Below are 16,275 nucleotides of genomic sequence, written 5' to 3'. Positions count from 1 at the left end.
TATATATAAATAAGATGGTGAAGAGTGAGTTTCCCATCCTTAGAAGTCTTCAGGAGGGCGGAGGTTAGAGTTTCCCCTCAGAGCCGATGATAAAGGAGCCCTACATCAGGTGGAGAAGGTGATGTGAACATTACAGGATTTTCCCCGAGGTATTCACTTCAGAGAAGACTGAATTTTCCACAAATTAGGTCATAGGCTGCAGTATTTCTTATTTTGCAAACTTAATCATTAACTATTATTATTACATAAACAATCATTAACTATTATTAATCACAAAATAGGAAGGACAAATCATTTTAAATTGAAAAAAAGAAGTTAAAGGACTGAGGTAATAATCATCCATTTCCTAGGCACCAGGCTGTGTGAGAGATGCCCTAACAGTCTTGGCAAGGTCTTGACCTCCACTTTACTGAAGGAAAGAGACCTGAGAAGGTTAACTCACTTGTTGAAGGTCACAGTCTGGTAGGCGGCGGAACTGGAGTTAGGTCTGATTCTACACCAATGCTCTACCTGCTCTCACCAGGAGCCATTTCCCTCAACCGTTTTACACAAGTTTAGACTTCTGTCATCAATAGGAGTTACATTTTTCCAAACTGAACTCTTTCAAACTATCATAACTCTAAATAGCTTAGCCGGTGTTCCTCTTCACTGGTGTTTATTGATTATGCTCACCACAAACCTCAAAATTTAGTATCTTCTAAACATTTTGTAGAAGTAGGCTGTAACAATCTAGATCATGCTTTTCAAAACCTATCAGGCTATATATAATGTCCTTTTTTATTCTAACATCACTAACTCTAAAGTTAGACCTCAGTACAACTATATATCCCTGTTGAAGATCAATAAACTAGAATTTTCAGAAATTTATTACAATTATGGAAAACTTGAACTTGTTTATCACAGGACTCACAAGCCACATTAAGACTACTAATAATGTCTTGATACATTTAGTGTAGCCTAGTATTGCTTAAAAGTTAATCAAGTTTTTTGAAAATAATTATTAAAAAAAAACACCAAGTGATTAAAGTCCCTTGTTTCAGGGACGACTGGGTGGCTCAGTCAGTTAAGTGTCTACCTTCAGCTCAGGTCATGATCCCAGGGTCCTGGGATCGAGCCCCATGTCGGGCTCCCTGCTTCTCCCTCTGCCTGTTATTCCCCCTACTTGTGTGCAAACTCTGTCTCTCTCTCTCTCTCTCTGACAAATAAACGAATAAAATCTCTAAAAATCAGTAATATCGCTAAATGACATTAGTAATACTCCTTGGGGAATGGCAAGAAGTAAGAGATATGAGCACTGACAATAAGAAAGTGAGGAAAACACCTCAGGTGGAAGAAATAATAGTCGTAGCAGGAGGTTTACTAAATGGCACAATCACTGATCAAACTTGAAAGGCTGAAGAACCCAGATGATGGAAAAAGTCAGATTTTTCAAAGTCAAATTTCATAACCGTCTGAGATAAAATTTGGGGAACAAACTCTAGAAAAAAGTTACTATGAAAAAACCTCCCTAAACTCCAGAGGAAAAGGCCCCATGACTTCAGAGAAACTTTTTTCTTTTTTTTTTTTTAACTATTTTATTTATTTATTTGACAGAGAGAGAGCACAAGCAGGGGGAGCAGCAGAGGGAGAGGGAGAAGCAGGCTCCCCGCTGAGTGGGGACCCTGATGCAGCACTGGATCCCAGGACCCTGGGATCATGACCTGAGCAGAAGGCAGACGCTTAACCACCTGAGCCACCCAGGCGCCCCCCAGAGAAACTTTTCTGTGAAGAAAAGGAACATCATTAAGGAACAGGATCCTCGCCCTCCTCCCATCCTGAATGTCCGTGCAGTCCTGTTACTATCAGTGACCCAGTCACTGATTTATGCTCCTTTTTCTTTCTCTCTCTCCCTTTTGTATCATATTCAGATAAACACTGACCCTCCTATGTATTTGTTATATATGTTACAAAGTTCATGAAATCAACTTCCGCGTCCTCCCTTCATTCTTAGGGCCAGCGTGTGCAGACCTCCAACAAGGCTCCTACTTTCTTCAGAGGCTCCTCCTCCCACCCACTCCATCCCCACCGTCATCGGGGATTATCTGAACATAAATGTTTATCTTTTCAAATCTCTTGTACCACAAATATTGCTTCCTCCAGGAAGCCTTCCACCATCCTTCCAGGCAGAAACAATCTTTTCACCCTCCGAGCTCTCACATCTCATGTGGTCTAGGCTTACAACATATAAAACAGTGTGCCTTGTACTTCCGGTCGGCTACGGCGCATCTCCTTTCCAGTGCCCTTGGAAAACCAAGGTATGCCTGACTTACCTTCAGTATTTACCACAGGCATCAGTATAGCACTTTACATAGCCTAGTGCTTCAAAATGCTTTGTTAACTTGATCAGTACTCCTGGAAGCAAAGATTAAGTCAAAAGAAGAACACGGTTTTCACAGGTGAAAAACTTTGAGACTGGATTTCACTTACAGTTTAGAACTCTGTGACCTCAAAACCTGATTATGCACAAGGGCATCATATCAATACCAAGCTGTCCTCTTGTTCTTGTTTTATTATGATGACTTACTCAGAAGAAGGTATTTTAAGATGTGGTCAGCACTATTTTCACAGTTCTTAAAGCATGTCTTGAGTATCTTGAAAAATCTGTCCTGGAGTAAAGAAGTCATGGTTGTCAAGACATTGGGAAGAAGCATTACTTGCCAAGCTGACTGCAGAAAGAAAAAGTACTTCTGCTGCCCCTTTTATTTTGTTTTTCCATGTCTGTCCAAAGAAAGATTTGTAGCATCATATTTACATTTTCCCCAATTTTTAACTCATCTTTAAACTTAATTTTTAAAAAATTTACTATACCAGTGTTATGGGAGATAATGGAAACAAATCATCATCAAAATGATATAAATCAAATAATAAGTATTGTACAGGTGATATTCATAAATAAACATGAATAATTTAGATTAACTACAAAATAACTATTATGAAGAAATATTTGCAAAATTTAAAAACACTTCTGACAGGTTTTTTTTTGTTTTTTTTCTTTCACTTCCTACTCTATTCCCAGCTCATGTCCTTGGATATTCTTTGTATAAGATTAACTAAATCACACAAGAGAAATAGAGCCAAAAAAATTGGGAAAGACTTGACATATGTATGATTCTCGACTTATGCAAATCAGATACAAAATGTGAAAATGATCAAGGACTATGCCAAACCTTGCCTCTTTCCCCCAGATAAGCACATACCGGCTGCCTTTATATTTGAGAAAGGGGGCAGAGTGGGAAATGTACCCAACCTCAAAGACACACAACTAGGTAAACAGCGACAGCTCCCAAAGGGCCACAGCTTAACCAAATCTCAGGAAAGAAGCAATGAGGCCCGCCATGGTACTGGTTCTCCCAGACTAACTGAACTGGAGAACTTGCATCCATTCTTCATTTTGAAAGGGACCAGTGCCTGCTGCTTTTTTTTTTTTTCCTTCTACTTCTGGAAATGAAAGGGTTTAGGGGCTTTAAGCTCCTTCTAATCCTGCATTGCTAAAATAGCCTGGTGTAGGTGCCTGGAAGTAAAACAAGGTTTCAGTCCTTTGTTCCTCAAACCATCTAATGTCTCTGAAATCAGCATATAAACCATAAACAGACAAATCTCCCCCTGTCCCATAAATAAAATGCATGACACCTTTCATAGACGTGTTCCATGGGAGGTGATGCACCTTCAGCAAATCAGGCTCCTCTCACAAAAGCAGATGTTTGAATATCAACATCTAAAGATCAGCCCTCAAAAACCCTCTTTTCTAAATCCACTATAAATAACTACAGACTTGTATCCATTTTTAGTATCAAACATTTCTTTTACTAGATTGAGCTGTATTTACAATCACAGGTCAAATGTTCTTAATCCCGGGCACACTGGCTCATAATACTTTTTTAGACAGACTTTTTAAAAACTGCTTCTGCAGCTAGACTTACTGAAATAGGCATGGCAAGAACACACTGTCGAGGGGACCAAATCCCAAAGCAAAAGTCTCAAGGCAGGGGAGTCCTAAGGCTGTTTTCTTTATAGGTTTGCAACTGTTGTCCAAGACTTCATTGGGCCATGCCCCAAATCTACGAAAGATAAAATACCTCCAATATTAACCAGATGTGACTATCGGATATTTCAAAAAAGAGGCCCTATTTATGGTTTCCAAATGGTTCACCTCAAGCTTCCAAGACCCCTTGCCCTAACAGTGAAGATCCCTGCCGGACGCCTCCAGCAGCCTAAAAGTGGTCTAGAGTGAGAACAGGGCAGGAAGAAGAGACACTGGGAGAAAGAGCATCTCCCACCTGTGTTTTAGGCAGGCCTTTCCTGAGTTATCCGTTTCGCATATTACTTTAGTAGGTAACCCCTAGTGATTTCATTGGAAGGAAGAATTCCAAATGTTAAAAAAATGCTGAAAATTTTTGTCCTAGATAGACTCCCTTGATCATAAAATCAGCCCACAAGGAAATCACTGAGCTGGATAACCCAGGAAAAGCCATTAGCAGTCAGCTCTTCCACTCCCAACCAGGTCCCTCTGATGCTAATCCAGGGGAATTAACAGAGCAATATTGTTCCAGCAAGTCTAGAGAAATTCAGTGTCCTTATGTTATGAAATACATGAAATAAAGCCTACTAACCAAACAACCCTTTATTTTGGCACATTTATAGACCACAAAATATGATTGTGAGCTGCCACTGCTCGTAGGGGAGATTTAATGGTGTTCCAGAGTAAATGCCAGGACTCTGTGGAATAAAGAAATCTATTTTCAGCTGGGATTCTCAGCCAGAAGTGTCTTCCCACTAAGAAGTGTGTGAAATTTCAGAAATGTCGAAGCAGAGAGGAAAAGCATGTCGACACCCTCCAGCCAAAGACCACCAGCAGCACATCTGCAGTGGACAAGCTGGGTTTATTCCATGTTGCACGGAGGGAGAATGCACACCAGAGGGAAGCATGAGCATTTCAGTAAAAGAGCGTGAGAAAGAACCTATTAACAGGACTTGGGCTTCGGTTGGGTAATTGGAATGGGCGGGGGGAGGTCTAGAGAAGCTGGGCTTTGTTCTAGATTAGATGCAACAGAAAGCAGGGACGAGGGGCGCCTGGGTGGCTCAGTCGGTTAAGCGGCTGCATTCAGCTCAGGTCATGATCCCAGGGTCCTGGGATCGAGACCCGCATCAGGCTCGCAGGGAGCCTACTTCTCCCTCTCCCTCTGCCTGCCTCTCTGTCTACTTGTTCTCTCTCTCTATCTCTCTGTCAAATAAATAAATGAAAATCTTTAAAAAAAAAAAAAGAAAGAAAGCAGGGACGATTCAATGACTGAACATCTCAGTAGTTCTTACCTACAGGTAAGGACAGACTAGAGCAAGAATAAAGCTGTAAGTGGTAAAGAATTAACAGTCACTCATAAATGATCATCTTGCAAAGAAAAGGAAAAGGTCACACTGGACAGGAACAGATTAATTATTCTTGGCCACACTGGGTAAGAATCACTGTCAATTCCTTTGTGCAGAAGACTCTGATGTTGATTTCAGAAACCCAGAGAATAATATTTTAGTTATGATGCATATCAATGTCTAGATCACATTCTAGACATTGGCTTTGGATATGTCACTTGAGGCATCTTTCTGTCCTCTTCAATCAAGCCTTTATTAAAGCACCTTTCCTTTGACCATTTCATACAGTTACCTGGGATAGGTAAACTCTATCTTACTATTTCAGTCAAGTAGCTGATATCCAGAGGGGTAAAAACAGCTTAAGTGTCGCTGCTTGCTTTTCTTTCTTTTTTTTTTTTTAAGATTTTATTTATTTATTTGACAGAGAGAGACACAGCGAGAGAGGGAACACAAGCAGGGGGAGTAAGAGAGGGAGAAGCAGGCTTCCCGCCGAGCAGGGAGCCTGACGCAGGGCTTGATCCTAGGACCCGGGGATCATGACCTGAGCTGAAGGCAGACACTTAATGACTGAGCCACCCAGGCAAACTATCTGTGGTGCAGACAATGTTTTCTTTTCTCCCAATTGGTCTTGGACTATTTTGTAAAACACAACAGAAATTAATTATTAGAGAAGGGTGCCTGGGTGGCACAGTTGGTTAAGCCGCCTCTTGTCCGACTCTTGGTTTCAATTCAGGCCATGATCTCAGGGTCCTGAAATCGAGTCCCGAATCAGGGTCCCTGCTCAGCGGCCAGCCTGCTTCTCCCTCTCCCTCTGCCACTCCCCCTGCTTGCGCATTCTCTCACACACACTCTCTCTCTCTCTCTCTAATAAAATAAATAAATTATTTTAAAAAATGATAAAATAAAACACCAGCCCCATTTTTTAAAATTATTTGACCCAGTACAAATACAACAATTGTCAAATTGGTATAAGAGTTTCTATATATAATCTCACTTTCGGTATTTATCTTTTCACAAGCCTGAGTCTGTGGACACACTTTGAGTACCACTTGTTTTTAAATTTATTTTATTTTTTTTTAAGATTTTTATTTATTTGAGAGAGAGAGAATGAGAGAGAGAGAGAGCACATGAGATGGGGGAGGGTCAGAGGGAGAAGCAGATTCCCTGCCAAGCAGGGAGCCCAATGCGGGACTCGATCCCGGGACTCCAGGATCATGACCTGAGCCGAAGGCAGTTGCTTAACCAACCGAGCCACCCAGGCGCCCTTGTTTTTAAATTTAATTAAAGCATTCTGCTTACAACAAATTAATTCTGTCTGAGAGTGCTGCCCATTTCAAATTCACATAGCATGCCACAAGCTTGCATTAGAGAAAAGAGATGTAAGGAGTTTCACCAAGGGAGAAAGCCTTACTATGAAACCTCCAACCGCAGTGAAATCTATGTTCCTGTGGCTGTTTCTTATGTGCAACAGCTTCGAAGGACACATGGAGAAAGTCAGATCACGGGAATACCATCGAAAACCGATGTAACCAAAAGGATTCAACTTCCCATCCAGGCAAAGCTTCAATGACACTGTCTTCCATATCAGCAGACTTAACTATATACTTTCTGGGCAGGTATTTTTCCACTGTTATCTTTAGGCCAAATGGGGCTGTACTTTCTACTAGACCTACTTGGATCTGATTATAGTCCCAGAGTCTCCCAGGGCAATGGCTTGATAGCCCATCAGGTTAATCCTCAGGCATCTATGTTATCTCAGTATCCCTGCTTCCCTTTCTGAGGCCAAGAAGGTTAAGCTTAAATCCCTATATAGCCAGTTAAAGGGAAAAAGGGGTTTAGGAATCAGCAAATCAGCCAAGTTTATTTACATTCCCTTCAATTAAACTTCCTACTTCATCTCTGCTAAGGGCTTATCCCATCCAATGCAATTCTACAATTTTAAGAACTTGTTTCCAACTTAATGAAGTAGTCCTGCTGTTAGCCCTCTGGTTTGTTGATTCGCTCCCCATAATCCTGCTTGCTGTTCTTCCTGCCATCATCTTCACTTTTCCTCCTGGCACATGGCTACTGTGAACTGGAAGCTCTAGAAAAGGCTTCATTCCGCCTACCCACAGAGTCAGCACTGCCTTCTCTAGAGGCCAGACCCACCCTTTTCCTGGATCGAGCTGAAGGCGTAGGCCAATTATCTCTGGTTCAAAACTCTGTCCTATTCATATCTCCAGAACATATTTCCCTTAACTACAATTTTTCAAGTTAAACGTGATTCTAACATATATATGTATATATACATATGCCGGATATTTTGACATTTAAATTTCATGACAAATTTAACATCTTTGAGCTGCATGAGGATGGTAACCACTATTCCTTCCACCATTTCACAGTGCCTAGAATAGCACTTGGTTCATTACCAGCTCCTATAAATATTGTTTAATTAATTAATTAATGGATCAAAGATGGAACAAATGACTACTTTCAGTGTGCAGTGGTAGTATAGTACACACACACACTCAATATCAATTTACACATGATGCTAACACCGTATCTTAAAAATGAAAAATCAAAGAATCCTAATAATTAACATTCATTCAGACTTTATATCTATTTTCCTCTACTTTATAACAACTTGTTATGGCCCCAGATTTCTCATATCTATGATTCAATAATCTGACATATATGGTAAGAAAAATACTGGTTGCTAAGTCAGATATAAAAATCACTGTGATGATGCATTAAAGTAAGTTCCTTGCCTTTTACCTTCCTTAAACTGATTTTCAAGCCAATATCCCACATTTCAAATCTTAACTGAGAAGGTAAACGTACGTAATTTTTTACGCTATAAAATGAAGAAAATAACACTGAATTAAGTTTTATATTCAATGTATTTTACTTAAAAGTATTACAAAATAGTACCTTTTGTATGATTTGTGTTCTTTTCTATCTTAGTAGTTACTGAATCACACTTTCTCAATGAATACTTTGAACTTCATCTTCTAGAAAGTACTTTCTTTTTTATTTCTATTCAATGACTTAATTAATTCACATCTATTCAACCTTTGTAGAGAACGAGAATTCAAGCAATTCCTTATGTCTTCAAACCCCAGAATACGGTCTAGCACCAAATGCAAATGCACAGATCCTAATCTAATGCAGTCCCACTTGAACACTTGGACCTGCTACATGTCCTCTGCTCAGTTTTCTGCACTGGCTCTTAAAACCCTACAGAGCATCAAGAGGCAGGACAAGACTGCAAAAATAAAGCCTAAAACAATGACCTCACCAGCATTTGGTAAAACATGTATCATACCTCCTCTGGGTTGGGCCTACACATACAGAGAACAATAGCAAAAACTTCATGGTATTGTTGGAGGACCAGCTAAGGTAGAATAATTATAAGCAGGAACATAAGGAATATTTTGAGAACTCCCAGAACAGTGGCAAAACAAAGGGAATAGCTCTGAACTCCCAAGAAACAGCAGCCTGGCAACCCTAGAAAGAAAAATGGTTGCTTTTTTGAACAAAGTCAACTGTGGATGGAGGAGGTATAAACATTGACACACTTTCCAAATAACATCTGGAGTAACGAAACAAAAATATTTCACATCTGCAGAGTGTGTAGAGAAAGGTCAGTTACTATTGGCCTCAACAACAAAACTGAAGAGCAATATATGGGTATTTTAGTTGAAAATAAAGAAAAACCTGACTCAAAGCCACGATGCAGAGATAACTACATCTCATGTTTGTAAAGTAATGTGATTTGAACAAATTCTGACAAAGGATCTGCTCATTTCCCATTTTAGCATTCTGTGGGGAAGCGAAAGAATGCATTCAAAATACTTTCTTTAAGAAGATATCCAAAGTTTCCACATAAGAAGTGAAATACTATCATTTTGGAGGAATCTACATTTCTTCAGAAAATTTTCAGAATGCTTTGAAAGAAATAAGGAAATAAAACTCCCCAATGTAACACAAGTGAAAATGTAAGCAAAAAATGCTAAAATAGGTATCTTTTGCTTCTCAGAATAATGCTGTCTTCGTGGCAAAATGAAGCCAAAGCACACATCTTTGACTGTAAAATGCTTTCTCGAGCTCCTTCCTGAACTTAAAATATAAGAGTAAGGCTTCCTTTCCACCTCTACCTTCCAAACCATGCTGGAGCCATGCTGCACTCCCACACACCTGCAAACACATACCCACAAAAGGGAAGAAGTCTTACCAGACCATCACAGTTGCTAATGGCAACAGAGGTTCCTGGAATGTCCATGATGTCACCAACATAAGCACAGTTAGTCTGCAAAGGCTCTGTTTTCCAGATTCTTTCTGAAGCATTTCCTGCTTGATGATCATTAATGGGGTCAGTTATATTCTCAGGCACCAGAGATGTCTCGTGCCATTCCACAACAGCCCCAGGAGCTACTAGCTGAGTGTTGGGCCTTAGTCGCAGATGAAAATCTCTTCCAAATGCTGTGATGTTAAAGAACAATTGCTCAGAGTTGGAAGACACGTCCCTCGGTGACCTCCTTTTGTTATTTGCAGAAAGAATATGGGAGAGATAGTGTCCTTCAAAATTTGTGCTGACTGGAGTCACCAGTTCATACTCACTCTGTCTCTTTATTGGTAAATCTGTGGGGTGAAAAATAGAATTGTAGAACCCTGTGTGACAAGAGAACACAGGAGAACATAGCATAGGCATAAAGCGCCCCACCTCACAAGGCTGTACCTCAACTTGCACAATAAATATATTCCTGAATCATCTCATTAAGCATGAAATTTTGAGAACTCGAATCATTTCTCAACTATACTTAGGTAACTCTGGGTTCAATGAATCATTTTCTTTTTAAAAAATGTACTACAGTGTGAATATTCGTATCTCATTTATACGTTTGAGGATATAAATATAGTAAGTTTCCATAAATGATATCTGGTTTGCTTATCATCAAGACATGCTCCCAATTCATATATTATTGGCATAACTGACACCTGCTACAGATTTTTAATGAAGTTGCTATTACGTAGAAGAAATTTTTTTTGATTGTTTAATTTTTTCCCTGTAAAAATTCTAGAATTTATACTAATTATAATAGCTACTTTATGTTGCATTTACCATTGGCCCATAATTTTATACACTGTAGTTTATGGTGCTGTAGTTTATATAGAATTTTTCCATCATAACAAACCTAACAATCACACTTCATGGGTGAGGAAACTGAGATTCAGGAAGTATGTGCTCAAGGTCAAGTAACTGTGAAGCTCAGATAGGAATCCAAGTCATACGCCAAAGCCCATACACTCATTCTGTTCCATTGAGTTGTGTCCCATAAATCACAGAACATTTTCAGAAAACGAGGAGAATGGGTAAAAAAAAAAAAAAAAGTAGATATCATAATCTAGAAATTAAATATGCAGATGCTGGTCAGTTAAGCGCAAATGGTATTGTCATTTTGCACCAAATTCCGTACATGGGACAGATACTCATTTTAACATGAATGTCTATTTGGAGTCCACCTTACATCACAGTGGCCTGCTACAGGTTAAACTCAATTTCACAATTACTGCCCCTCGTTTAGCCAAATATATTATGCCTGCTAAAATGCAAACACGCTGGGGAAAGATAACTCATTGAATAAACCATTTATCCTTTATTAAAAATGATTTGGAAGCAAGACAGTGGATCCTGGAAAAGAACATGAGGACAAGCATGAGAAAAGAAGACAAGCAAAATCTGATAACAGAAATGAAAAAGTCCCCCACCTTCATGATTCTAGCCTAAGACTAGTCCCGCAGTATGTAAAAGTACCCTGAAAAAAATTCTATGACCCATGAACACTTCTCACCTAGAGCAATTACACGGATGTCATCCAATAAATGAAAGTGTAAGACTCATAACTGAACTATAACCTATGATCTTAAAGTAACCTTATAGAACATGTGCACTCTTTTCCTGCCTTTTAAATACTTCACACAGTGTATAAAGTACCAGAAGACAAATGAAGGCATTTTACAACTTGGAAATTCTTTGAGTGCATGTTTATTATCATTATGCCATTTAGAATGGCCAATGAATTTAAACAAAACACCCTTCTTTATTAAATGCACAGATCAAATAACATTGCTATAAATATTTATTAGACAGAGGAGTGAGGACTGTCACATCATAAAGTGAAGCCCGCCTCCAGCCCTGGGACGCACAGCAACAGCATGATCCCCCCTTTGTGGTTTCTCTGGACCATCGTCAAGGACCCACACTAGGCATCAGCGTATGCACAGATGCAAAGATGTAGTCTCTCTTACAGCCAAATCCCTGGAGAATACTTTTAGTAACTTCTGGCTTATAGAAAGAACTCAAAACTTTAGGGAATGAACTTGAGTGTTGCAGGAGCAGAGTGATGGAGGGAAAGGCTTCCATAGTAAGGGATGAATCAGGCTCTTGGATGTGGACTGACAAAGCCTAGCCCCAATTAAGTATAAATTCCTTAAGGAAAAGAAACCCCCCCATTCAGCTTGGTATTTCCAATACCATCTAATACAAGATTTTGTACACACCAAGGTCTCTTGTAAGTAGGATCTGTTTAACATGTATTAAGTTAGTAATGCAGGTAACCGGAGAACCTTTGCTTTGTCTATGCTGTTATACACTAACTTACAAGACATACTCCCTAATAAAAAAAAAAAAAAAAAAAAAAAAAAAAAGACATACTACCTGAGGTCCAAGGGCATCTGGCTGCACCAGTAATCCCACTTACAACTCCTTCTCTAACTATGCATTTACTGTTTCAAAGTGAAGGAAATTTCCCATCTCCACTGAAGGAAATTCACACAACCAAAGTCTAGACAATATACTGATGCCTGGATTAAGTGACTAGAGAACTAGAAAATTTAGGAAGAATGCAAGGAGGCTCCTCCACACCCAGGAGGACACCCAGGGCCTCATGCTTACAGCAAACCATGCATCCCAGATTCTCTGGGACAGTTCCATTTTTCCACTGTCAGACAGTATGTTCTGCATTTTTATTCAAAATAAAGAAGGCATATTTCTATAGACCTTTGTCTTCCCTGATGCTAAATAACAAATCATTCCTAAAATGTACACATAAGACACATTGCTGAAATTAAACCCAAAATGAGTAATTTTCCAGTTGGGAATTATTGTAACCAAGGGAGAAGATGCACTTAGTAACCCATCAGGCTACCATCCCCCTAGACAATAGTTAGCAGAACTGACAAAGGAGCTATCAGGTCACCTGCCATTTATTGGCAGGATAAATACTGGGCACTGTGCTTTGTGTTCAAGAATATACCAGCTCGGGGCGCCTGGGTGGCTCAGTCGTTAGGCGTCTGTCTGCCTTCGGCTCAGGTCATGATCCCAGGTCCTGGGATCGAGCTCCGCATCGGGTTCCCTGCTCCGCGGGAAGCCTGCTTCTCCCTCTCCCACTCCCCCTGCTTGTGTTCCCTCTCTCGCTGTGTCTCTCTCTGTCAAATAAATAAATAAAATCTTAAAAAAAAAAAAAAAGAATATACCATCTCTATGGCACCTAGGTGGCTCAACTGGTTAAGTGTCTGAGTCAGCTCAGGTATGATCCCAGGGTGCTGGGATCGAGCCCCACATTGGGCTCCCTGCTTAGTGGGGAGTCTGCTTCTCCCTCTCCCTCTGCTGCTCCCCCTGCTTGTGTTCTCTCTCTCTCTGTCAAATAAACAAATGAATTTTTTTAAAAAAAAGAATATACCATCTCTAATTCTCTCAGCAATCACAGCAGGTGGGTGTTACTACCCCTAGTTTATAAATGAAAAAGCAGGCCTAGGAGGCCTGACACATTGCAAGCAAGAAGCCAAAAGAAAAATTCAATTTTGATCATTTTGACACTGAAGACCACACTCCTATGCTCTTATTCACTTCAGAATAGATGGAACATCTTGCTGTCCATTTCTAATTTAAGATCTGACTTACAAAGGAAAACTACCACAAGAATGACGACGTTCTGCCTACCCGCAACCAGCCAACCAATTTTTCCTCCAGTGAAGTTTCAAAAATTTCTGTAAAAGGCTCTTAAATTCTCGGTCTTCAGGAGGGGAAAAAAAGGGGAGGGGGATGGTGGGGAAAGCTCAAAGCTATCAAAAGTATTTTCATCTCAGATTACAAGCATACAGGCAAATCAAATTATATCCAGTGTTAACTTACTTCATTCAGAAGTTACACACCTCACAGGCCCAAATCCTTCCACAAAGCAGTACAGCCTATGGATAAGGAAGGAACTACACTGTCAGAAAGCACCAAGTTAAGTCAGTGCATGACCCTGAACAAATTCTTTGGTTTCTCTTAGGCTCAGTGTCCTCAACTGTTAACTGGAGGCTAGTAATACTTCCAGCTCATAGTTCTAGTGAGAGGTTTAAACGAGATTACACAGAGGATGCAATAAATATGAGCTATTGAACACTTAAATGTAAGTTAGCTACTCATTAAAATATTGCCCACGTGCAGTTTTAAGATGTGAAACTATACACTTGTCAGCAGAGATGGCTGAAGGGCCACGGCAATTGGTATATAAAGGTCTTTGTGGGCCATAAATTCTACAAGCACAAATGGCCAGAGCCACCGTAAAGCCACACTGTGGTCACTAAGTCACCTGAACAGGACTCAGAAGCAGTGAGCCTTCCACAACCGACTGGCGTCTAGGCATGCATGGTCCACCTTCCTCCAGCTAAGACGGAGATGTTGTTTGTGATCTTACCAAGGAGCAAACCTCCCCACCTTGTGCACCAACCCCTAACCCCTCTCGCCTTTGCGAGAACAGTTTTTGCACCTGTCCTCTCTTCTTTCTTAATCAGTCTCCCCACATCACTAGATCATTCCCATCAACAAATAAATAAGCAGCCGTCTTCTCTCTCACCTTTAATAAAAACCGCCTTGATGCCACATCCCGCTCTGGCTAATATGCCAGCACTTCACTACCCTTTAGAGCAAAATGCTCCAAAAGACTGACTACAAGAGATGTCTCCAATTCCTCTCTTCCCATTCTTGTTCTTTCTTGAGGTCACTAGGGACACCATGTTGCTGAAACCAATGGTCAAGACTCCCTCTCCTTACTTGCTGTTTCAGCAGATACTGACCCAGCTTATTTCTCCTTCCTTCCTGAAATATGTTCCTTATTTAGCTTCCAGGACATCTTTCTCTTCTGGCTCTCCTCTTTCCTCAGTGGTCTCCCCTCCTCATTCTCCCTTCCTCACGTCCCTTGATTTCCATGACTTGTATACACCGCAGAGCCACAGGACCTGGTCCATGGACTCCTCTCTTCTGCAACTACCCTCCGCAGCATGGTAAGTTCATCCCATCCCATGAGTTTGAGTGCCTTCACAATCGCTTATCTCCAGCCCTGGCTTCATCCATGGGTTCCTCTCTTGTCAACTCCATTGCCCTCTCCAGGTGGACATTCCCTAAGCACTTCAACTTAACATTTCCAGAAGTAAACTTCCTATCTCCCTGCTCCCAAGTCAGTAATTGGCAACTCTATCCTCCTAGCTACTCAGACCCAAAACCTGACTAAACTACCCTTAACTCTCATCACATCACAAATCAAATCTTTCAACAAATTCTATTGACTCAGCCTTTAAGATATCTCCAAACAGTGACCGCAGCTCACCACCAGCCTGGCTATTACCCTAGTCCAGGCCATTGGTCCCAGTTTTGAACGAGCCCCATACCTATTCTCCTTGCTTCTGCTCCTCCCCTTCATAAATTATCCTCAAAATAAAGCCAGAGTAATTAAAGAAGCAGGTCAAGTTCCTCTTCTCCTCAAAATCCATCACAGAATAAAATGGGTTTGCTTTGTCCTGCAGCCTGGCACTGAGAATTCTCACATCTCAAGGTCACTATGATTGCTTTCCTCTGGGATCTCCCTCCTTAATTTCTTCAGGTTTGTGCTTTAATGTGACCCTCTCTCAGTGAGGTGTGTCCTGACCAGTATCCATCTCATCACTCTCTAACCCCTTTCCCCATTTTACTTTTCCCCACAAAACTTGTCACTCACTCTCTGACATACCATAAATTGTATTTATGTTTACTTATTGTTTCTCCCACTAGCATATAAGCTCCACGAGGGCACAGATTTTTACCTGTTCTCTTTACTACTGTTTCCCAGTGCCTAAAATAGAATCTGAAATCACTATAAATACCTGTGAATGAATGAATGGATGAGAGCAGTTTGAGCCTGAGGGTATATCTAGAATTAAAATGCACCATCTTTTCCCCCAATAGCAAGTTATCACCAAGCGATCAATGACAGCCAACTACACAAGTTGTCATATACTTCTACAACCAGAATTTTGCTTGCAAATGTTATTTCTACTTCTCACGGCTCTTTCTGACCAGTAAGTCAAACATATCATAGTATCCAGGTCTTACATTTAAGCTACTAAGAACCAGAAGGTGGATCTAGTCATTAAAACAGATCTCCTGGAATGCAGACACAGTGCCCCTCATATTTAGAAGCAAGGAGCAGGAAATCAGCCCCACTCTGCAATCCCTTTAGATATTCACAGAATATCTATACAGGTCAAAAATAAGAGAGACCTTGAAAATCATCTAATCTTTGCCTCTTTCTTACAATGAAAGCATCTCAAGTAGGTGATTTCCTTTTACATTAGAGATGGAGTGCCTTTAACCTGCTCCTGCCTCTGTGAAAAGAGATTTTTCTCTGACTCTCCTGGGCCGCTCCCTCTCTTAGCTCACCCTTCTCCTGGTAATGAGGAGTGATGTCTGTGATTTGTCAGCCTGGTGAAAAATAAGAAGTTCACAGAGCTCAGTGCTTCCCTCCTCACTCTTCTTCCTGGGAAGGATCCTGATAAGTACACGTTGTCTCCCACGTCGTGGGGCAAGCC

At 40.6% G+C, this 16,275-nt stretch overlaps 1 protein-coding gene across 1 annotated transcript in view; it reads right to left on the bottom strand.

The window, feature by feature from the left end:
• Window positions 1–16,275, bottom strand: part of ADAMTS3 (ADAM metallopeptidase with thrombospondin type 1 motif 3) — a 249,138-nt gene that overhangs the window by 219,378 nt on the left and 13,485 nt on the right. Inside the window, exon 3 of the mRNA XM_088020731.1 lies at window positions 9,620–10,026. Coding sequence (XP_087876857.1) covers window positions 9,620–10,026 — 407 coding nt within the window. The remainder of the gene's footprint in view (window positions 1–9,619; window positions 10,027–16,275) is intronic.

This window comes from Eumetopias jubatus, unplaced genomic scaffold (genome assembly GCF_037043125.1).
Source record: "Eumetopias jubatus isolate StellerSeaLion01/CBP00866 unplaced genomic scaffold, mEumJub1_p1.0 scaffold_2, whole genome shotgun sequence".
NCBI lineage: Eukaryota > Metazoa > Chordata > Mammalia > Carnivora > Otariidae > Eumetopias > Eumetopias jubatus.
Note: the sequence above shows the minus strand (reverse complement) of the source record. Positions and strands in the feature narration are given on the sequence as shown.